This window comes from Spinacia oleracea, chromosome 2, assembly GCF_020520425.1.
Source record: "Spinacia oleracea cultivar Varoflay chromosome 2, BTI_SOV_V1, whole genome shotgun sequence".
In the NCBI taxonomy this organism is placed as follows: domain Eukaryota; kingdom Viridiplantae; phylum Streptophyta; class Magnoliopsida; order Caryophyllales; family Amaranthaceae; genus Spinacia; species Spinacia oleracea.
This window is the reverse complement of record NC_079488.1, coordinates 5,306,250-5,329,807: the sequence shown is the minus strand read 5'-3', so window position 1 is coordinate 5,329,807 and position 23,558 is coordinate 5,306,250. Positions and strand designations below refer to the sequence as shown.

At 36.2% G+C, this 23,558-nt stretch overlaps 2 protein-coding genes across 2 annotated transcripts; one reads left to right on the top strand and one right to left on the bottom strand.

Moving 5' to 3' along the window:
- Window positions 1-3,144: 3,144 nt before the first annotated feature.
- On the top strand, window positions 3,145-14,458 carry LOC110798532 (WD-40 repeat-containing protein MSI4). The gene is made up of 15 exons (XM_022003716.2): window positions 3,145-3,407; window positions 5,641-5,704; window positions 5,890-5,976; window positions 6,498-6,560; window positions 7,073-7,138; window positions 7,256-7,330; window positions 7,433-7,508; window positions 8,739-8,934; window positions 9,051-9,132; window positions 10,115-10,188; window positions 10,401-10,512; window positions 10,596-10,670; window positions 12,682-12,758; window positions 13,135-13,234; window positions 13,943-14,458. Exons 1-15 carry the CDS (start codon window positions 3,286-3,288, stop codon window positions 14,042-14,044), a joined length of 1,371 nt encoding a protein of 456 aa, XP_021859408.1. The 5' UTR covers window positions 3,145-3,285; the 3' UTR covers window positions 14,045-14,458.
- A 1,286-nt stretch (window positions 14,459-15,744) lies between these two features.
- On the bottom strand, window positions 15,745-20,153 carry LOC110798536 (probable serine/threonine-protein kinase PBL16). The gene is made up of 6 exons (XM_022003721.2): window positions 19,808-20,153; window positions 18,374-18,672; window positions 17,889-18,024; window positions 17,298-17,434; window positions 17,073-17,196; window positions 15,745-16,512 (listed from the first exon to the last, which is right to left on the bottom strand). Exons 1-6 carry the CDS (start codon window positions 19,872-19,874, stop codon window positions 16,133-16,135), a joined length of 1,143 nt encoding a protein of 380 aa, XP_021859413.1. The 5' UTR covers window positions 19,875-20,153; the 3' UTR covers window positions 15,745-16,132.
- Window positions 20,154-23,558: the final 3,405 nt, after the last annotated feature.

Genomic DNA, 23,558 nt, shown 5'->3' with positions numbered 1-23,558 from the left:
AAATTTGGTTTACCACATAGGTGTTTCATGGAGTTTCGGCAACATATTGGCGACTGGAAAAATTGGATGATCCTCAATAGATAAGTTTTACATTAAACCCGCCTTCACCTTCACCTTTCCCTTACCTTTTCTTTTTTGGCAGCAATTGGAGAAGTTTTACTTGCATCAGAGATTCAGAGGCATTATCTTTGCAAGTTTTAACGTGTCTTGGAAGTATAAAATCAAGATTAAGGAAAATTTGGCAAATACAACCTAATAAAGTTCCATATTTGCCAATTACAACCTCAAACTTCTAATTTTGCCAATTACAACCTTAAACTTATACATCCATTTTAAATTACAACCCAAAATTATTTTTCGGCAAAAATCACCGGAATATGATGTCATAGTGTTATTAAATAAAATATACGGAGTATATAATTTCTATAAAAAATATTAAATAGAAAAATAAGAATTCAATTTTTTTTTTTTTTTTATAGATTATGTAATTATTTTTCTAATAACATTATGACATCATATTTCGGCGGTTTTTGATGGAAAATGATATGGGTTGTAATTTAAAATGAATGTATAAGTTTAAGGTTGTAATTGGAAAAATTAGAAGTTTGAGGTTGTAATTAACAAATAGAGAAGTTTATTGGGTTGTAATTGCCAAATTTGCCCAAGATTAAATCCCCATTTTTGTATTCCATGAATTTGGTTATATTGTAAATGAAATTACATGATATAAAGAGGCTTAGTTATCCATTATGGCTCTATTTTTAGTAACTCCTGTTATGTTTTTAGTTTTTGGAGTAATTTATGTTATGTTACCTTTTCTTTTTCAAAATTTGACCAATACAATGTTATTGATCAGTTGCGCTGCCAAAATCACACAATAATCTTCTGCTTACCAGCATTTGAATCCTTGACCTATTGCATCTCATTTCTACTTTATATCCACAGATGCCAACTACGTGTAAGGAGAATCAGGCACAAATTACTTACCATTTCTACTTATATTACCAATTTCGTAAGTTTTTGAAAAGAAACAAAAAATTAGTATAATATACTTTTGTGGTCCAGTGATGAATTTATTCATGATAAGTTCAATTTCTAAAAAGAAAATAAAAAACCGTGCATCGCACGGGTATAAAACTAGTTACATAAATTACAAAGTAATAAAGCAAGAAAACGTCTAATTTCACCAATGATGAGGTTGAAGGCACTGAATTGTAGGGAGGTGAACCAAGGATGAGATGCCATAAAACTAGATTCGAACAACCAGTTTTGAAAAGGACGACGACGGAGGTTGATATTCCATGGGAAGACTAATCAAATCATCGGCTCCTTTAACTCGTATACAAATTAAAAGCATTACATTTCAGGCCTTATGAATTGGAGCAAGTCAAAATTCATTATTCGGCTCAAAAGGCCAAAACTAGCAGACCAATGACTAAAATGCATAATTCAAACTACTCGCATCCCTTAAAGATGACCTAACTCGATAAGACACAATAGACGGTTTTTGGCCTTGTGCTTGAAGAAAGTTTGTATTGATTTCCTGATACGACGATATCTTTGTCCTTAGAGGTGACAATCGAGTCATTCGAAGTCGGGTCATAATCACGTGAATGGAATCGTCCAAGTTGATTTCAAGTTAGACTTTATTACCAAAAGTTTGAAATAATAAAATAAAGGAAAATTTGTCAGAAAGGACATTTTAAAACACAAAAATTGTGAGAAAGGACATTTTAAAAAAAAAGTTGTGAAAGAAGGCCCAATTGAATTTTGTTGTTGTGAATAAGGACCATAAGCCATATTCTGGTGGTCAACGACTGTTTTCCGGCGTTGACCATCACGTGACACGCACGTGTATAACATTTTTTTTATTAAGTTTCCCTCCAAGTTTCCCCTACCCCCAACTAACTTATTCAGATCTTAAAAAAAATAATCGATTTTCTCTCTCCTGCTCTGCTGCTCCTCCACCATTTTCTTCTTCCTTCCAACCACAAATTTCTTCTCCCCAGTTGAAATCAACCAAATTCGCGCAACCCAATTGCTTGTCGGTCCTTTTCGTACAAGATAACACTAAAAGCCCTAATTTTTTTTCCTCAAATTTCTCCAATTTTTTGGTTCTTGAAATTAGGGTTCTTAGTGTTTCCTAATTTCAAGAATCGATTTTTTTTTAAGATCTGAATAAGTTAGGTTGGGGTGGGGGAAACATGGAGGGAAACTTTTCAACAAAAAATTGTAAAAATTTAAGACACGTGCATGTCACGTGATGGTCAACGCCGGAAAACAGTCGTTGACCACTGGAATATGGCTTATGGTCCTTATTCACAACAAAAAAACCCAATTGGGCCTTCTTTCACAACTTTTTTTTAAAAGGTCATTTCTCACAATTTCTGTGTTTTAAAAGGTTCTTTCTGACAAATTTTCCTAAAACAAAACACATTGCTTAGTTGATTATCGGGGTTATTCAGTCATTGTTCTCTTCCCCTGATTTGGTGTGAGTTTTCTAGTTTAGGGACTTGTTTGGTTTGATATGATCTAATCTAGTTCGGTCTGAATGTTTTTTGTGACTGAAGTCTGTCCGAATCGGTCAAGTTCGGTCAAGATCAATATCAATATCAAATGCACTCATTTCCGATAGAGTTCGTTGGAGTCAAGTAATCGAGCAATCGAATATTACTTCGTACTTACACTTAAGCAACATCAAGCTGCTTATCACCCGAGTCAACTCTACGTAAAGATGGGTGTGGGCCGGGCTTCGGGTCGAGCCCACGGGCTGTGGCCTAACCGGGTCGGGCACACATCATGCCCACATTCTATTGTGCCGGGTCGGGCCGGCCAAACAGTTCAAAACAAGGCCCAGTCCCGGCCCGAGCTCACAGGCTTTCGTGTCGAGCCGGGCCGGGTCGTCGTGCCTAAGGCTAATTTTACTAAATTTAGCGTGCTTTCTCGTGCCGGGTCGAGTCGCGCCATGCCTTATCGTGTTCCAAAAAATGAAGGCCCAGGCCCGTCCCATGAACTGCGACTTCGTGCCCGTACCGGACCTTTTGCGATCGGGCCGGGCCGGTTCAAGTCGGGGTTCGATCCGGCCCGGCCCACATCCATCTTTGTCTCTACGCGGAGTATTTAGCAATCGAGTATTACTCCGTACTTACGCTTACAATTGTGAAGACGGTCTCTTCGCCCAGAAACCAGTTTTGTCCTGTCCGTATTGAATCAGCTCGCTCAGTTCAGGTGTCTGGAGACGACGACAACAACAGAAAACGGTGGAGAGAGAAACACAGTGAGAGAATGAGAGGGAAGAATCAACAGTCAGCAGTAGACGAGAAGTACGCACAGTGGAAGACTCTTGTTCCTGTTCTCTACGACTGGCTTGCTAATCACAACCTCGTCTGGCCTTCTCTCTCTTGCCGGTACTTTCTCTCTCTTTATTTCTTCGATTTTTAGGGTTTCAGATTGTTTGATTCTGATTTTTAGGAATGTTGATGCCCTAGATTGACTGAATTGTCGGATTTTATTTATTAGGTTATTTTTTAGGGTTAATTTGTTGAATTTCTCGCTCTTTTTAGTCGTTGCTTGTATATATATATGCATAATGGTATTTTTTTTTTGTCTGGAATGGCTGACTTAATTCATAATTGAGTTCATTTGGTGTTTTTTGCTAGAAAAAAGTCGATAAAAGTTCAGGGATGTTTCCAAGTTGATACCTTTGTTAGTTGTTGCGTGAAGTTGATAACTTTGTTCTTAGTTGTTAATTTTTGGTAGTGTTGATGTGGTGCAGAAGAATAAATTGAACCTGAATTGAGTTAATTTTTGTCGTTGCTTGTATATATACATATGCATATTTGTTTCTTGGTCCAATGGTATATTTTTTTGTCTGAAATGGCTAACTTAGTTCATGATTGAGTTCATTTGGTTCTGTTTGCTAGAAAAAAGTCAATATAGGTTCAGTGATGTTTCAAAGTTGATACTTTTGTTTGTTGTTGCTAATTTTCTGAAGTGGCGCCGAAAGGGACCTTAACAAGGGCGGTTGCGTAAAGTTGATAACTTTGTTCTTAGTTGCTAATTTTTGGTAGTGTTGATGTGGTGCCGAAGAATGAATATTTGTTTCTTTGTCTAATGGTATATTTTTTTCTGAATGGCTGACTTAATTAGTAATTGAGTTCATTTGGTGTTTTTTGCTAGAAAAAAGTCAATATAGGTTCAGTGATGTTTCCAAGTTGATTACTTGTTGCTAATTTTCGGAAATGGTGCCGAAAGGAACGTTAACAAGGGTGTGTTTACGTTTTAAAGTTGAGTTCATTTGGTTTTGTTTGCTAGAGAAACGTCAATAGAGGTTAAGTGATGCTTCCAAGTTGATACTTTTGTTAGTTGTTGCTAATTTTCGGAAATGGCAGCGAAAGGAACCTTAATAAAGGCGGTTATGTTTTAAAGTTGATAGCTTTGTTCGTAGTTGCTAATTTTTGGTAGTGTTGATGTGGTGCCGAATAATAAATTGAACCTGGATTGAGTTATTTTTTGTCATGTCCTTGGCGATATGCAAGGTTGTCAGGATCGGGATCCCACTTGGGATTGGTGAGGGAGGGTAGGATCAGATCGGTAGGATCGGATCGTAGGATCGTAAGATCCTACAAATTTGACAAATTGAGCGGCCGGAATGATAGAAGGTGGTTGGTACATGATTTTCTACTAAAAATAAGACCCCAAAACACACTTTTGGTTTCATAAAATCGAAATTAGTGTCATACATGATAATTCTACGAATGTTATTTTAAAGCTTACAATTTTACAATTCCAAATAATACAAGGAAAATACTTTTTAAGCATTACAACTTTTAGTAATTAATCTAAACAACTAACAACATAAATTAATTTTCATCATAGCCGAAATATCTGTCATCACCAAAATCGCTTAATGCCTCCAACGTTCCCGTTCATGGTCCCGTGATATTGACACCATCATAATACATCATTGTCGTCATTGATTACAATAACTTACCATATTCTAGAAGATCGAGCTTCAATTCAAGCAAAGGAGAGGGGAGAAGCGGAGAAGACGATTCTAGGGCATCACAGAGAAGACCGCGTACTCGATAGGTTTTTTTGATTTGTATTGGGCTCCAAACAGATTTTTGCTTTCTATTGGGCTTCAAACAGGCGTGGCTCAAACTTGGGCTTCATTTAAAAGGCTTAAAGCTGGATCGTTAGAATCGTACGTAGGATCGCGATTCTATACGATCCTACCGATTCAATACGATCCCTAACGATCCCACTAACGATCCTGACGCAGTTACGATTTCAGCTACGACTTGAATCGTTTTGCAAAATCTGGATCATAGGATCGTATGATCGTACGATCCGGATCACGATTCTAATAACATTGGCGATATGAGTTAATCATCTTTATTAATTTTTTTAGAGCTTTAAGAATAAGTAATATTTCAGCATTTTCTGATAGTATGCGAGCATGTTCTGGCCAACAAACTGGCTGGTCGAAGAACAATGTTAATTCAGATTTAGATGATAACAGTAGAAGCAATAAAACTTGATTATGCATTTATGCCATCGTTATGGATTACACTTAAGAAAAAATAGTAATTTTAGCATTTTTGTTCTGTTCACTAAGCGTGTTCATACCTTGCGCAGGTGGGGGCCACAGCTTGAGCAAGCTACTTACAAGAATCGGCAGCGTCTCTATCTCTCTGAACAGGCATATTTCTTCCTTCCCTCCTTTCTCTCGCTCCTTTTAATTCTTAATGGTGCAAAATTTCATTGTACATAGTTTCTGTGGTTATGAACCTATAGTTCTGCATGATAGATTTTGTATTAGGTGCAATTTTAATAGCAATGCTGTTCTAATTAACTGTGATGGTTAATCTGTTTGTACCTTTTCAGACTGATGGCAGTGTGCCCAATACGCTGGTCATAGCAAACTGTGAAATTGTAAAGCCAAGAGTTGCTGCTGCAGAGCACATTTCACAGGTGATCTTATTATTTGAAAGCATGCCCTGCTCCCCATAATATGCATATGCTTAACTAACTCTTTTTTTTCCCTTCACATTATCTGTTTCTTAAAGTAGTTACCGAGTTACTTGTTAGTATACAAATGCAATAACCTATACTTCTTTAATCTACTTTAAAGTATAAAACACAGTTATTTTGTAATCGGGGCTAAGCTGTTTGTCCTGTTTGATTATGATTGTGATAATCATCTTGAAAGTTGGCAAAATGTGATAGAAGATTGTAGATTTTGTTAACTACCTTAGTCTCAATTTCTTAGTACACCTTGTAAACAGTGGTTTTGAGTCACATTTTTCAAAGTGAACTTAAATTTCGGGAGTCTGGATTATCCTGAGAAGATGAATTAACACAAACTAATCTCTGACACAAAAGTTTACCACCCCTTCCTAGTTTGTGAAAATCGAAATGCTTGTTTTCTGTCGATTTTGTATTCAGTTTTCCTGTTTGATTTCTTGTAATATGTTATAAGTTCTTTGGTGTAGTTCAATGAAGAAGCTCGGTCACCATTTGTGAAGAAGTACAAGACCATCATACACCCTGGAGAGGTGAGAAAAATATGTCAATATTTTAGCTCCTGTTATATGCATTCTCTTGTATTTGCACATAATGGTGAAGGATGTTAAAATTTGCATGCTAGACTGCTAGAGTCTTTGTTCATGCTTATTTAATATGTGACTTTGCATCTGTGACATTTATGGCTAGTTGGCTAATTGGCTACTTTCGACATGCTTATTTAACATCTTTGCTTGACCCTTGTAAAAAAATGCACAACTCTATTCAAGCCTGGTATCCTGGATGTTTTAGAAAGTTATTAGATTAATAGACAATTCCAAAGGAAACTTAAACAGTTGACAAACATTAAGGCTTATATTCAATTGTCATCAAGCTGGTCATCTGCTGGTAGAGTGTATGCCTTTTCCAAAGTTGGTTTCAGTTTTTATGCGTGGCTTGATATCTTTTTTGCAAAAAAGTCAATTCTCTTTAAGATACTTTTAGTCCGTAAAATCATTTCTGAAGAGGACATGAACAATCGGGAATTTTTCCCATGTCTTCGCAGGTGAACAGAATCAGGGAACTACCTCAGCATAATCACATTGTTGCCACCCATACTGATAGTCCCGATGTAAGCTTTATCAAGACGTAAACCATCAATATTTTAAAGTTTTGAGTTTTGTCCTAGTTCTTTTTTGATTCTTTTTCTCTGTATAAAAAGAAGTTTATGTATAATCTTTTGTTTCAGGTTTTGATTTGGGATGTTGAGTCTCAACCTAACCGCCATGCTGTGCTAGGAGCCACTCCTTCTCGTCCAGATTTGGTAAGAAACTGTTTCTGTTGTTCAGTTCCCATCATAATTTTTCTTGAGTTATTCATTTTTCTTCAAATGAAAATCATGCAACGATCACATTCCCTGTTGCAGGTATTGACAGGACATAAAGAAAATGCCGAGTTTGCTCTTGCAACATGTCCGAAGGAACCGTATGTACTCTCTGGAGGTGGGTAGGCTGTATTCTTAGTACTTCTAGTTTTGACACATTGCCTCTGACATATTTTCTTTCTTTAGAATCTCAGTGATGCTACCATGTTTCTTTCACGGATTTGAGATTAGCTTAAAATTATGGATTATTGAGCTTGCAATTGGCTAGGTAGTGGGTATCTTACTCCATGCTCAACCATTTCGTCTTATAGAGTAGAATTGGCTCTTTATATTTGGGAGGAAGAATCAGGGAATATCAACTTTTCATTCACTACTGGGAAATATATGAATCAAAAAAATCATATGAGTATGATCCACCCCAAACAAATACTGGATGGTATCTAAAATCATCATTTTTCGTGGCAGCGTTAAAAAACATGTAATAGTTCCTTACAAAGAACAACTGTGTAGGGAGACTTGGGTATTCTTGCCTCAATTGTTGTTTCCTAGAGACGAATCCCTTAGGAGAACTACTCATACTTTGTAGTTTATTTTGGAGTACATAAAGCAGTATCTGTTGAGCTTGGGCGTCAGGGAAATCATAGCTCGCCAAAAGATTCTCCAAAAAGCTCCAGTTAACAAAATCTCATATTTTTATTTTATTTGTATAAAAGATGAGACAACATTCATACACCAATAGTAGTTCATTAAGTCTTTAGTCAAAGCTACATTATCAAAGGTACACCTAATCTTGACAAAAGCTCCCCGTTCCCTTCTCACAATTATTTCAGTAACAGGCTGCAATCTCAGATTAATCTTGGTAGTCACCTTGTATAACGTTGTACAAAATTTAAAATTGGCTGGGATAAGAATAATGCCTACTAAAAGCATGCTGCTTGAGCATCTTTCCAGTTGCAATAAGTTCAATGACCGCGTACAAAATGTCTTGGCCAACCACTTTGCAGTTAAGGACCCAGAAATAGAGTTATCAATACTTGGTATCCTGAACATAACTTACACAAGGTATCTTTAAGTTATTCCCTAGTCATTGGAGATCTCAGCTGGCATCTAAGTATTGATATCTCTATTTCTGGGTATCTAAGAAGATCTGCCTGACAAGGCTTAAAACAGCTACAGATGTGTCATAGTTGGGTATTTTTAGTTTTGAATTTCTCTGATTCCTGGTTGGTTCTGTGTAGCATTCTTATACGAGCGCTCCTCTGCATTGCTTGCTTTATTTTATAGTGCACAACTCTTGAACTTTTTATTTGCCAATTTTGTCACACTTTACACATTTAATTTTTTCCAGGGAAAGACACAACTGTAGTTTTGTGGAGTATTCAGGACCACATAACAACAACAGCCTCAGACCCATCAAGTAACAAGCCTCAAGGATCGGCGGCAACAATTGTGAAACAAAATGGAGAAAGCCCTTCTGTTGGACCTCGTGGTATCTTCCAAGGCCATGAAGATACTGTGGAGGATGTGCAGTTTTGTCCAAAAAGGTGATTTTCCAATTTGATATTAATTATTCATCCTGCGAAAGACATTTATAAGTATTGGAGATTCTTATTTTCCACTGTTTCCATTTGGTTTTGACTCTATTGCAATTATCTTGAAGTTCGCAGGAGTTCTGTAGTGTTGGTGATGATTCTTGCCTTATACTGTGGGATGCTCGAACTGGATCTGATCCAGCAATTAAGGTAAACTAAATCCTTCATTTTGAGAGTTTTAGCAGATTTTGTTAGCTACAAACAGTGGCTTATCCAGAATCTACGTATAGCGTATGAAGAATTATGTAAGTTGACTGGTTGAAGTAAACGAATAAGGGATAAAAAAATGCAAGTGTTGGAAAACGTATGTAACCAGATTCGAACATCAGCCCTCAAAGCCACACACTACCGCACTAAATTACCAACTTTCTGCACTCATTTATTTGGTTTAAAGCTGCTTCGAAAAAATTATAAAAAAGAAGTTATCTGTGTTTTTCTATTAAAAAAACAAATTTCTAACTACATCTTGCTTCCTATGCATGGAAATTTTTATGGACCTTGGAAATTTAGTCATGTTTTGCATCACTTTGTCAAGCCTAGTATCCATAAAGAAGGTGAATCTTAACAATTGAGAAGTTCTGCTTTCTCCACAGACCCTTTTTAACGGGTTATGCTGGTTTAAACAGTGTCCCCCACGGTCCTTAAAACAAGGAAGATAGAGTAAAGAAAGTAAGAAACACACTGGGAAAACACAATCTGGATAATGGTGTAATTATTAATCAGTTCAGTTTAATTGGGTTGTAGTGGTCATATAGTACTTTAATCCTCGTGTTTTGTCTTGCTACTTTTTCCTGATCCAATTAATTAGTATTTCCTTTTGATCCATGGGATTATTAAATAACCTTAATGATCATACTGAGTAGATCTTTTTTTTTCCTTTGAGGGGATTACACGGAGTAGTTCTAATTCTGATGCTATCTTAATTTCCCTAAAAAAATAACGTTATTTGAATAGAGGCTTCCAAGATTATTTTTTTCCCCCATTCTAGCTAAGTAGTCCTGTTTTTTAAGTGATTTTATACATGTAGAATCATGGACTTCCCTTTAAATGTTTTCTAGTCATTATTTGTAATCAAGTCTGGTTTTATTTATTATACGAAATGGTTATAATGATTGGTCCTATATTTTGACAGGTAGAGAAGGCTCATAATGCTGATCTTCACTGTGTTGACTGGAATCCTTTTGACGAAAATTACATCCTCACTGGGTATGTTCTGCATTATGGTTTTTCTTTATAATCTATCCAGTAGAACGGTTCAGTTTGCTTTATTTTATTCATGAGATATTCTCGCCTCTTGTATACAAGAAGGTTCAGTATAATCCATTTGTAGGTCAGTCTGGGAGGTCAAAATGAGCTCAGCCTTACCCTTACTACCATGTTTCAAGGAGTTAACATGACTACTGCATTCTTTTCTTCAGATCTGCTGATAGCACCGTTCGTATGTTTGATCGGCGTAATCTTACTTCTGATGGAGTTGGATCACCTGTTCACAAATTTGAGGGTCATAAAGCTGCTGTTCTTTGTGTGCAGGTTCTAAATGGTTTTTACATAATGATTGTAATTCGTTCTTGCATAATCTTGCCAAATCTGTTTTAACATATCCTTAATTTCAGTGGTCTCCTGACAATCCAACTGTCTTTGGAAGTTCTGCGGAGGATGGTGTTCTCAACATTTGGGACTATGAGAAGGTAAACAAGATTTAGTAACTACTCCTATAATGTTTTTGGAGCCCTATAAATGAAACAACCATAAGAAGAGGAGATAGGAAGTAGTATAGTTGTATGGAATGATTAACTTAGGTTTTGGTTGCATGATCTTGTGCTTTAAGTATTTGTCAATAGTAATCTTCTCTCTGTTACCCACCAGGCCCCTGCTTTCCACACTTCATACTTCCCCGTTCCCCTTACTTTTACAAGGTAGTGTGGTGGTGCTCTGTAGGCTGTACTGTAGCTAAGTTGTTTTCTCTTTTCTGTGCTCTGAACATTTTTGTCTCATTGTTTTGCCTCCTTTTTCTTCATTTCTCTCTCTTTGGGCATCTTCGTCTACTCTGAACTTGTCACTCACCCAGGAGGCAGCACGGTAGCGGCCTCTTCTATCAAATTCTCCTTATTATTCTGCTCTAGGTGGGAGTGTAATGCTTTTTCCATTATGTCATAGCTATCACAAGCAGCAGTTTGTTTGTGTTGGGACTGTTGGGTGGTAAGGAACTTTTCTTTGAATTTCAAGACAGTCCTTGCGGCTTATCTAACTACGTCACTTCGTGAGATTTGGTGAGATCTGAGTTGTAATAAGGCTTGTTCATAGCTGCTAACTCCGCTGCAGACCCAGAAAACAATCTGCTGGGTTGAAACTAATTCCTTTTCAATAAAGTCAATGCTTTACCCGACTATCGCTTAACACGCATGTTAAGCTAACGTCTTACATGCCGAAATAGCCTTGCTGTTCAAATCTCTTTTCTTTCAGAACCTAAAGAAAATGGCCAGATCAATCATAATTAAAGAAAGAAGGAGTTTCACGGGAAAGAGTGGTTGTCAAAGACTCAAAGGACTTCAGCAGACTTCCTGATCACTGATCGCACATTCGAAGAACAAATGCTGCACCGACTCAGGGAATGTAGAACAAAGAGGGCAAGTGTTTGCATCCTTGATGAAGCCTGCCGTTAGTTGCTTTGTGACCTCTTCTTTGATTTTCTAAGCTACATCCGGTTTCATCCGCCTCAATTTATACTGGTTGAAACTAATTCCTTTTCATTAGAAGGAGTTGTCTACCATCAAATCATGCCTTGGGAACTACAGCATATTTCTTTGAATTGCTTATTACCAAGAGGCACTCCGCACTCCTCCTGTCTGTTGATCCACATCATCCTACATATCTCTTTATCTAGCTTTCAGTTGTACCAATGTTCCCAGAAAGTCGCACATCTATTAAAGTGTCCTGCTACAAGTGGCATCTCCTTCAGTGTTACTGGTCTTTGAAACTTGAGTACATCGTCCTTGATTCAGGCTAATTGCTCCCTTCAATTCTTTTATTTCATTATTGTTATTTAAATATTTTTTAAAGCGCATAAGTTGCTATGTTAACTATCCTTGTCCTGACCACTCTTCAAAAAACATTTTACTATCCATGATTCTGTCAGTAGTCTGCTTAATCTTTTAACTATTGACTCTCATTTTTTTTTATCATCTATGGTTCCACCTTGTTTCTAAATCACAAACTCACAATCTGTTTAGTTGTTGGGCCCCACACCTATAGAAGATGTGACACTTATTTATAATTCCAGTTTCAAGCTAGGTGCTCATGTTTCTTTTTTGGATTCCCTTTTTGCTCATAAGTAACGTTGATAGGAGTAACAGGACATAATAGAGTGTATCCACTCGACTATTAAAGCTCCAGATCTGAAGTTTCCATATTCGAATTTGACTCTTAAAACTACCCTTGTTAAGCGGTGGTGAAGGATTGTCGTCGAGATGGCGGTGAAATTTGTTAACCCAAACAACAAACATATGATAACATAGACTTTTGCTCTCGTTTCTTCTTCTTTCCCTTTCTTAATGTTATTCCCTTTCCCCTTTGCGAACAAAATGCCCCCTATGTTTCATGTATCCCGTCATATGATGTTCAGACATTTATTTAGTTTTCATTGAAGTGTTTCTACATTGTTGTATGACTTATTTAATATTTCCTTTGCTGTTTTTCCAGGTTGGTAAAAAGAAAGAGCGTGGGGTAAGAACACCAAATGCTCCTCCAGGTCTCTTTTTCCAGCATGCTGGACACAGGTTAGGTTTTTTGCTCAATATATGTTTCTTCGCTTTGCTTTCTTTTCTTCGTTGTAAATATTTTGAAGACTAAGAAAATTTTCTTGCATCTATTTTGCTAAATGTTTCACTAAACCATTTTCCCTGCTTGTACACTTGCATGTCTCTAAATCTTCAATAGAGTTCTTGTTTTACGAAGTATTTAACAGAGCAAAAAACTTTTTGATACTAGAGAAAAATGGTTTGTGTATACGAAGTTGATATTTACGAAGTATTTTGCTAAATGGTTTGTGTATACGCTAGTCTGATACTAGAGCAAAAAACTTTTTGAAACGAATTTGGGTCCTTTTCCTTTTCAAGTGTTTGTTCAAATAACTCTCTTCTAATTTATATACAGGGACAAGGTGGTTGATTTTCATTGGAATACGTATGATTCTTGGACGATTGTGAGTGTTTCAGATGATTGCGATTCTAGTGGTGGTGGTGGAACACTGCAGGTATTGACTAAATTCTGATTGTTTCTTCCATTTCATTCTCCTCCCTCTCATATGTGAGCGTGTGTTTGTTTCGAGCCCAATTGCTAATTTGCTACAAGCCCCTCCAAAAGTTCCTTTGTTTTGAAGTGACGGGAATTTACATAAACACGAGGCCAAATCAGTTTTCAATGTACTTTAGTTAATTGTATTTGTTAACCTCAAACAGAAAAACTGATGTCTAGTTCTCACATAAATGTTCCGCAGATTTGGTATTGTGAGCGTGTGTTTTTTCAAGCTCAATTTCTATAAACCACCCCCCCCCCCCCCCTCCCCCCCAAAAAAATCGTTCGTTTTGAAGTGACGGGAATTTACATAAACACGAGGCCAAATCAGTTTTCAAATTTACTTCATTTAATTGTACTATCTTTGTTTCACAAAACATGCAACATTTTTCATTTGTCTCATTTGGACACTATTTATCAACCAACTTTCACCATTGTGTAATCAAAAAAACATAGTCAGGTGAGATCTTGTTAAATTCGTATCAATGCGAGGATTCCAAATATCAACTTTTTATAATCTTTACTTATACGCAATTAGAGATATTAATGTCCAAAGAAGCGTATTGGAATACTTAAAAAAAATTGTTGCATGTATTGTGAAACGGATTTAGTATTTGTTAGCAACAAACAGAAAAACTGATGTCTTCTCACATAAATGTTTCCGCAGATTTGGCGTATGAGTGATCTAATTTACCGACCAGAAGAGGAAGTTTTAGCAGAGCTTGAAGAATTCAAGTCACATGTAGTAACATGCGCTTCAAAATCGTGAGGTGAGGTAGATTCAGTTTGTTTTCCGATAGGCAATTGTAGAGTTACAAGCCTTCCTGGTCTCGTTGTGGAGTGGATGCTCTATTGTTGGCTGATGTTATGTCTATTTTTAGTTATGTAGCATGTTGATGCAAGAAATTTAGGGTATGTGAATGTGACTTATTATTTATGGGATTTAAGGGGTTTACGCCTTTTTTGGGTTCGGGAAGGTCTTCCACAATGTGGGTTTGTAATATAAACTTGTGAAGCAGTGTACTATCTAGGTTGAAGTAAGATTGTATGAAACTAGAATAGGTTGAACGGCGAATGGCAATGTATGATACTTGATTCAAGTTTGCAAGTTCGTATCGTCTTTCGATAGAGAGAAATGTTCCTCGTCCGAGGAAATGGTAGGCTAACATGGCTGCCTTTTGAATACACTTTTTCAGTTTTTTGCACTAATTTGGTTGTTTTGGTTTTTTGAGGGAAATATTTGCACAAATTTGTTGAATGGCTGATATTATGTCTCTTTTTAGTTATGTAGCATGTTGATGCAGGAAATTTAGGGTATGTGAATGTGACTAAATTATTTATGGGATTTAAGGGGTTTACTACGCCTTTTTTAGGTAGGTTCGGGAGGTCTTTCGCAATGCCTGTGGTGGAATTTGGTTTGTAATATAAACTTGTGAAGTAGTGTACTTGTATTATCTAGGTTGAAGTAAAGATGGCTGTGGGCCGGGCTTCGGGGCGTGGTCCTAATCGGGCCCACAATGTATCGGGTTGGGCCGGCCGAAAAGTTCAAAACAGGGCCCAAGTCCATGGGCTTCCGTGTCGTGCCGTCGTGCCTAAGGATAATTTTACTAAATTTAGCGTGCTTTGTCGTGCTTTTTCCAAAAAAATTAAGGCACATGCCTGGCCCACGACTTCGTGCGTGTGTAGGCTGGGTTTTTTTCGTGTCGGGTCGGGTTTCGGGTTGGCCCAGCCCACATCCATCTTTAGGTTGAAGGAAGATTGTATGAAACTAGAATAGGTTGAATGGCGAACGCCAATGTATGATGCTTGATCCCATATGCTTTGCTTTTTTCACGTTTGCAAGTTTGTCTCTTATTTTTTTTTTCCCTTTTACATCAAAAAGATTTACATAGAATTAGTAAAATAATTCAAACTATAGCATTCTTAAAGTTGAGAGTTTTATTCACCTGATTTGGTCAGATTTTGCTAGTTTCTGGTATGGTCTGGTCTGAAAGTGTGTTGTGAGTGTTCTTTGTTTTTTCTTAGTCGATCTAATAAGCAATAAGAATAAGGTGAACATAACAAAGCCTAATGAGGCACACACTTAAAGTTTCGCAAACTTCAATCGTTTTCTAGGTATATTAATAGCCATTGTAGTGTACTTAGAATTAGGTGCGCTAAAGCCTAAAGGGCAGAAGGAGTTTTGTATACATTTGGGACTAAGAGGTTCTTGTTTTTAGCGTTTGAGATCCGCTGTTTTGAACATGAGTTGGAACTCCTTTGTTTAACCTGAGTTTGAACATGGCATGTTCGATAGTTATTAGTTTTAGGAAAAATTAACAACAATAATCCAACTATTGACTATTGTTGACTATTTACTTCTTTTTTTTATCATGGTTTAATCGTCACCAATATGTTTACGTATTAAGTCGTGCATTGGAGACCGTGAAAAGTTAAATGAAGCTGTTTTTTAAAAATTCACCCATAGAATACGATCAGCTTTGAAATCCTATTGCGATGGTATGAATTGTGCTCAATAATACTAGAAACTTTTCAAACATGTACCCATATCAACAGACTATCCCACCTCCCAATACATTATAAACTAGGTAAAACCCTAATTAAAAGGTTTACCTAAGTTGTAACCCTTCAAACATCTTTTAAAAAAAAGTATATGGACATACTATACAACTATGTCACCGGACTCGGATACCCATATCGGACACGGGCACCGAAAGTTGCATGATAGTGATCCAAAATGAAGTATCGAAGTGTCCATACCCACCAACGAGTGTCTAAGATCCGACATAGGTATCTGGGGTAAAATGAAAAATTCACGTAACAGAGCTATACAACAAACCTCGACATATAGTTCTAGTCAAGTCGTTAGCTTTGGACCCTCGGCTTGGAAAGTCAAGGTGGTTAGACCATCCAAACCTTGGGGTTCATGTTCATCGATTAGAAGTGGCTCGATCGAGTCCACTATATCACGCATAAGCGGCCTCGCCTTTGGGTTGCGGTTCAAGCAATGGTAAGCTAACATGGCTGCCTTTTGTGCTCCTTTTGTAGGATACTCTCCTCCAAGTCTAGGATCTACAATGTTAAGTTGTTTCTTCTTCTCTTTAAGCAATGGAATAGCCCATTCAGTTAGGTTTTGTTCTCTTGCTGGTCGCGACTTGTCTAATGATTTTCGTCCCGTTAGAAGTTCGAGTAAGACTACGCCGAAGCTGTAAACGTCGCTTCTTGGAGTTAAATGACCTGCAAATCAAGCATTCACCAATGACTCGTTTAGTGAACAACTAGATTAGGCCTCATGCATGCATGGATATTCTAAAATTATTTGACTGATATATTTCTCTCCCGAAATTACTGCATAATTAGTGAATCTTGATCGAACATACTCATTTAATAATCATCTATGGAGTAATATGCGATTTTTGTCCTACTGCGTATTCATTACATACTTTATGCTTAATACACTAATTTGACCAAATATTCGATATACTAATATGCTAAATTGACCACAATTGAGTAAATATTTTTTTTTCATTATTAATCTAACAATTTGACTAAATATTACCAACAATTATTTTTAGCAAATATTATTACGTGTCATCTATAATTTCCATAATATATAAACAAATATTCTTTATTTGATAAACAATGGTTAAAAAAAATGATATAAAATTAAGAAAACAAAAATAAAGTAGAGATTTTTGTAGAAAATATTTCTTTGCGGGAAAATTTTACAGCCTGTTTTAGGATAATGTAATAGATAAATACTACTCCCAAAATAATAGTCACGTTAGATGGTATACCTGTCATGATATATTCCGGAGCTGCATAACCATATGTACCCATTATACGAGTGGAAACATGAGACTTATCGCCCACAGGCCCGTCTTTAGCCAGGCCGAAATCAGACAGTTTTGCATTGTAATCCTGTATTCATATTGTAGAATATGGTAAACATAGGCATGAAATTAAGGTTATTTTTTCTGGTAAACATTGAAAACAAAGTAAGTTTACAATTAAGTTCCTACCATGTCTAACAAGATGTTAGATGTCTTAAAGTCTCGGTATATTATGGGCTTCTCGGCTTCGTGTAAGTAAGCGAGTCCTTTCGCAGCACCATAAGCAATCTTCATTCTGATAGCCCAAGATAGGGGAAGCAATACTCCTGTAATAAAAACAGATAGGTTGTATGAAACAGAGCAAATGATCTAGCCATGTTATTATTGTCCATTTGGAAGTTTGATGTACCTACCTTAACTACTTCTAGGTACAACCCAATGTAGAATAGACAGATTAAAATTTAATTATCTCTAATCACAACAAAAATTACTCCATTATAGTAATGGTTGAATAATGCAATTAACTATTGTTGAGTCGTTACAATGTACTACTGCCTCGGTATTTTAATATGAGTTACACTTTCTAAATGCGGTCGAATTTTAATAGGAGTTAAATTTTCTATTTTTGGTATTGCATGATCCTTACTCTCAATTATATTAATCTTTATCTCTATCTTATGGTTCCCACACTTACTCAAATAAGTTAAAATTAGATAAGTTCAGATAATATAAGATCAAACAAAATAAATAAAATAGAACGAATCCTTAACTAAGACTTACTTGAAAACAAATTGTTCTCCACACTGCCTCGAGCCATATACTCGTATATCAGCACCCGGTGATCATCTTCACAGCAATATCCGACTAACTTCACTAAGTTAGGATGCGAAAGCTGCCCTAGGAAGATAACCTCGGCCTAGAAAACACGGTAAATTGGTTATGATTTTGGGACATATGGAGTAATAAATTAGAGTGAGAAAAAAGTCGGGTACCATGAATCGGAACCGGAACTTGTTAGGAACCCAGAACCGGTTCCGATTTTGGTTCTCATTTTCAGGAATTTGTTGCAACAAGTTCCTGTTCTAGTTCTCATTTTCAGGAACCTGTTGCAACAAGTTCCGGTTCCATTCCAGGAACCTGTTGCAAGACTCCGGTTCCTAGAATTTTGACAGGTGCCCTGTTGTGCTAACCCTAGTAATAATTAAGCTCGATATGTTTTGATATGCACTAGTAAATTACTGTAATTAAGAAGGTGGATGACTTACCAGCCATTCTCTGTGACCTTGATAACTATTGTCCCCATCATGAACCTTAACAGCCACTTGAAGTGGTTGAATACCTTTTCTTAAATCTTCAGAAATGAAACCTTTAAAAACACTTCCAAAACCTCCTCCGCCTAACAAATGATCTGCCCTAAAATTCTCAGTTACAACTTTGAGTTCTTGGAAAGTTAAAACAAGGAGTGGATTCGTTACTGAATCGCGTCCGCGTAGATCCTCCACTTCCTTAGCGTTAGAAGGCAACTTACTCACTTCTTTCGTGGTGTCCTTCTGCTCTACGGATTCTGAAAAAGATGCAAAAACATCGAAAATTCATTGCTTACGTCAAGTTAGAAGTTGGAGTACGAGTTGTGGCTTTAGGATGTAGAATAGTAATTGTTTTTATTGTAAGAATTTATGTCTCTTTGAACTTGTGGTTTACTGATCCTATTTTATCTTTACAAATATCGTATGATTATGAATGATATTGTTCTCCTCCGTTAAAACTGATGTTACCTTAGTTACCTCTAACCAAGTGACTCTTGCATATAACATGTTGACGAGTAGGGTAAACAACGGGGTCTAGCGGTCTAGCCGCATAATCACCTCATCTCGTATAAAAGTCGTCGTTAAGCTCAGTGTTATGTAATTTAGGGTGACTATGGTTCCATTTGGTTATAAAACGTTTTTATGAAAAATGATTTTTTCCCTTTTCGGTTATTTTACATTAAAATATCTATTTCTGCTAATATTTTACGTGTTTGTTTTAGTCAAGGATGAAAACTCCCTCAAATGTGGAAAAATATTTTCCACTTGAAATGAGGGGAATCACTTTTCCCCCATTTCCTCACAAACCTCCTATTTCTTCCCATCAATCTTCTCTCATCTTCTCCAATTTTTCTTTTTCTATTAAATTTCTTGTAAAGAATCAAACAAAGTAAAATTAGTTTGAAATTGTGTTTTTTCGTGAAAAATCATTTATCACTGAAAACATTTTTTGCCAAACCTAACGGAGCCTAAGCGTCGGTGTATACTATACTCTGTCTAGAATCACTACTAAAGTCACTCCAAATCACCTGAAAAATTTTAACTTCGCAAAGGGGTGACTGTTATACTCCGTACGATATAGGGTGACTAAGGTTACGTTCTATTCACCTGATTTTCGTTTATTTTCTCTGAATTCATTAGAACTTTTGAAAACATTTTTTTGTTTTAAATTGTATTTGGCTAACCTTTAATTTTCATGAATTATCTTATCTGAATGCATATTTTCCGAAATAAGTGAAAATAAATTGAACATAACATAGTCTAGGCATAAGCATCATCATATAGTATAAGTTTTGATGATTCTATAATACAACCTGAAGTCTAGATCATTTTTATTTTTATTTGCAAGGAAGAAAAGAAAAAATCATATAATTACAGAGAAAGAGAAGAAACCTGTTTTAGGATCTGAGGAAACGGTGTAGATAGAATCATGGCCCCTTCTACAATAGCAGTTACCCATTCTTAATCAAAATAATTAGCAATAATTTCTCATCAATCTTCTTCTTCTTCTTCTTCTTCTTCTTCTTTAATGGTGTAGTAAGTACAAGATCTTTGAGATATATGGGTGTTTGTTGTTATTTGTTATTTGTTAAAAGGGAGAAGAAAAAGACATGAACAAGTTTGTTGGTGAATGGTGATCGAATGAAATTGAGTACCACTACTGACTTGGGTAACTTGCTAAGTGCTTAAAATTGAAAACCCAACTAACAAACAGTCAAACACTAGTACTAACTATGTTGGGTTCACACACTTTGATGGGATAGATGATAGATGATAGATGATAGATGATAGATAGTCATATTGTTGGTAGTGCCTTCTAAATTTCATCTCACACCCACACTCCCTATTCTAGAACTTTTAAAAACGGACCCGGTCCGAGAGTCCTATCTGAATCGACCGGGACTCGAAATATTGTTAAAACAAGAAATATGTAACCCGATAAAATCGATCGACAATCGATTTTGGACCCTATGTTCAGGAGTGAACCTGAGCTGAATTTTAATTGACCCCATACTTACCTGATCCACCTGCTATGACATCAGCTTAATCCCGACTCAATAAGACCCGAAATTGAACTCAACCCGCATATGACTCAACTCGGACCCGACCTGTACCTGAAATCGAGGAACAATCCGACATGACAGAAAACCAACCCAAGTTACCGACCGAACCTGACATAAACCCAAGTGATAAAGTGACCTGACACGACCCGATCAGAATATGACTCAAAAATCATACTCGATTCAAGTAATTGTTTCATAGCTCTACACTACCCCGGAATTTCAGTTACACAATCGAGTGCAAAACACGTAAAAACAATGTTCACACAATATACAAGTGGGGACGATGAAAAATTACACCCGGATATATTATCGGCACTACTACATAATCATCCCCTTTTTCCCCTTAAGTTATGATGATTTGATGACAATTTATTTGGCTTTTGCTTCATTATTCTTTAGTTTTCTTTGTTGCCCCGTAATTGAAGTGTGCATGCTATTGTTGTTGTGTCATGTGGGAGTTAGTGCGTCTCTGCGCATTTTCATGGGCGGGCCTCCAAAATTCCAAAAAGATAATTATTACCTCACCATGATATATTCATAATAACAACAAAATTAGTAACGCTGGCACTTTCTTTATTTTCTAAAATTATTCATAATTATCAACAAAAACAAATAAATTGATTATTATTTCTTTTCATAAGTTTTATTTGTGGCCCGCCAAAGATTAGTGAGGTTCCTTAGTGGTAACTAATAATAGTAGACTTGATCATGGGCCAGTCGAGTGGGCTTTTGCACAATCTATGGCCCAGTTAAAAACTCACTATTTCGGGCCAAACATAATAGTCCAAAAAATCAGGTCCAAGACTACAATTTATGTCCACACTAGACCTGATTAAATTTTCAGAAACTACCTTATACTAGAATATTATAAATATAAATATATTGTAAGAAATTATAGTTATGTTAGTTGTAAGATGGTATATGGACCATATTAATATAATAATATATTATGCCTTTTGACCAAAGTTTTACGGCATTGACACACATGTGTTGGGTCACATGACTCGAAATCAAGCGTTTTCCCTTGTTTTTTCAGGGCATATAACAAGGTATATATCGGTTCCATGACCATCCCATAAGTGATAAGATTATGATAGATGCTCCGAAATTGAAACATTTCATCATGAAGAGCATTACACGTATGCCATGAATTTGTTTCGTGCAAAATCCGACTGCATTAATTGGAACACGATTAATTGGTGCATGTTATTGGTATCCTAATGAACTATTCGTTTCTCATGTTAGATCCCTTCAACTTCATATGATAGTGCTAACATCAAACCTTTGTAAGTGTTCTCAAATTTGACTTGCCTTCATTCTTACCCCAAAATTAGTTACTGTTAAATTGTGATTATTTGGAGTAGTGTCTTACCAAGTGTTTTTTTTACTGGGAAGAACAATATCATTACTAATTGGCATATGACATGTACAAAGATAAAATAGATATGTACACCACAATTTTATATATAAAGACATAAATATTATAATAAACAAGGTGTGTGTTGCAGCCTTCCTACTCGGGAGTACAAGGTTTATGGCCAGTCAAAGTTTTGGCACTTTGCACCGAGTTTTGGCAACCAAAGCAATCCACTGCGCCAACCGCACAAGCTATTCTTGCATTATGGTTTTCCCTATCAACACCATTCATTTTGCACATTACAGGAACACAAACAATAATTGAATCTCTGAGTCCAAAAACTATGTCAAAGTCTCTCTTAAGTTAGTGACAATTATGTACAAAAACACTAAATTGTCCACTCACAAGTCTCACTGAAAATCCAATTGGAAGTAATATTGGAGCTCAAGCAAGAAATCGTTCAAGACCCAAGCAATTTAGGTAATTTTCGAGCAAAGCAAGGATTGAAATGTCATACTTGAACATTTTCATTCTTTGAAATCATGAGCCTTTAACCTTTTCTTTATTTTATTTCCTATTTATTCATTTTTGTTATTTGTTATTCGTTTTAATCATTCATTTATAATGTTGTAGTAATTTATTTTCCGCACCTTTACTTTGCACACCTTTATTGGCTTATTTGTTTGTGTATATATTGTTGCATTGCCATCACCTTTTTCTATGTTAATCAAAGACCTACTATATTAAGTGTCATCACGACTAATAAGCTATTCTTGGACAATTGGCTTTAGGATCCCTTGTAACACAGTGCTTAATTCAAATTGGTCATCAAAATTTGTAGTTTATGTGATTTAAATGTGCCAACTCGTCCTAAACGTAGTTGCATGGTTAGGATGGTAAGCGACTCTATGTGCTTAGAAAAGACATGTCCAAAGAAAAGAAAAATATATCACTCATCCCTGAACCGGCGAACCCCCTTTGTCTTTCTTTGCCCATGTTCAGAGTCATTCAAAATGGTTTCCATGTTGACATATTAACTTGATTGAAAATCCGAAATCAAAGTTGTAGGAACCTTCAAATCAAAATTCGAAAAAGTGACGAGCTTAGGTGTGTAAATGTGCACGACTCCCCTTTGGGAATGGATTGATAAAATCAAGTAGTATGCAATCTGACCCAATATGAGGCAAGATAACCGACTAAACCCGAAAGATAAAATCAAAATTTAATTCGATTTCAAAAAATCCGATTATGCATTAGAAATGAAGTTCGTAATCAGACTCGTTGCCATCTTTAATTCCAACTTCCAAGTATGTTTTAGGAAACTAAATGAATAATTATAAGGATAAATTATTTTTTACCACCTACAAAAATCGAAAAATTATTTTTTACTACCTAAAAAAAAAAATTGTACTTTACACCTAAAAAAAAATTTAACTTGTTTTTTACCACATGACAATGGAAAAATAGATGATAACGTTATGTGGAGCCCAGTAATTCAATCTTCTTACAAGTTTTTACACTCCCTCCACGATTTTCTTTAACTCCTTCACCTTCCTCTCTTTATTGCCATTGAATTTTTTTCAATTTTATGAATTAATGGGAGAAAAAATTATGTTAATTTATGAAAGAAAATGAAGCAAGAGGAGAAAGGAGAAGAAAGTTAAATACATGAAATCGTGGAATAAGATAAAACTAGTGTGTAGCCCGGGCGATGCCCCGGTTG

Bases quoted from the DNA above. Each gene is read 5' to 3' on its own strand.
- LOC110798532 (XM_022003716.2), top strand. From the start codon at position 3,286: ATGAGAGGGAAGAATCAACAGTCAGCAGTAGACGAGAAGTACGCACAG. The intron at 7,139-7,255 runs GTAAGCTTTATC...CTTTTGTTTCAG, and splicing joins CCCATACTGATAGTCCCGAT to GTTTTGATTTGGGATGTTGA. The intron at 7,509-8,738 runs GTGGGTAGGCTG...AATTTTTTCCAG, and splicing joins ACCGTATGTACTCTCTGGAG to GGAAAGACACAACTGTAGTT.
- LOC110798536 (XM_022003721.2), bottom strand. From the start codon at position 19,874: ATGGGTAACTGCTATTGTAGAAGGGGCCATGATTCTATCTACACCGTT. The intron at 17,435-17,888 runs GTAAGTCTTAGT...TTTTTATTACAG, and splicing joins GGAGAACAATTTGTTTTCAA to GAGTATTGCTTCCCCTATCT. The intron at 16,513-17,072 runs GTATACCATCTA...CTTGATTTGCAG, and splicing joins TCCGGAATATATCATGACAG to GTCATTTAACTCCAAGAAGC.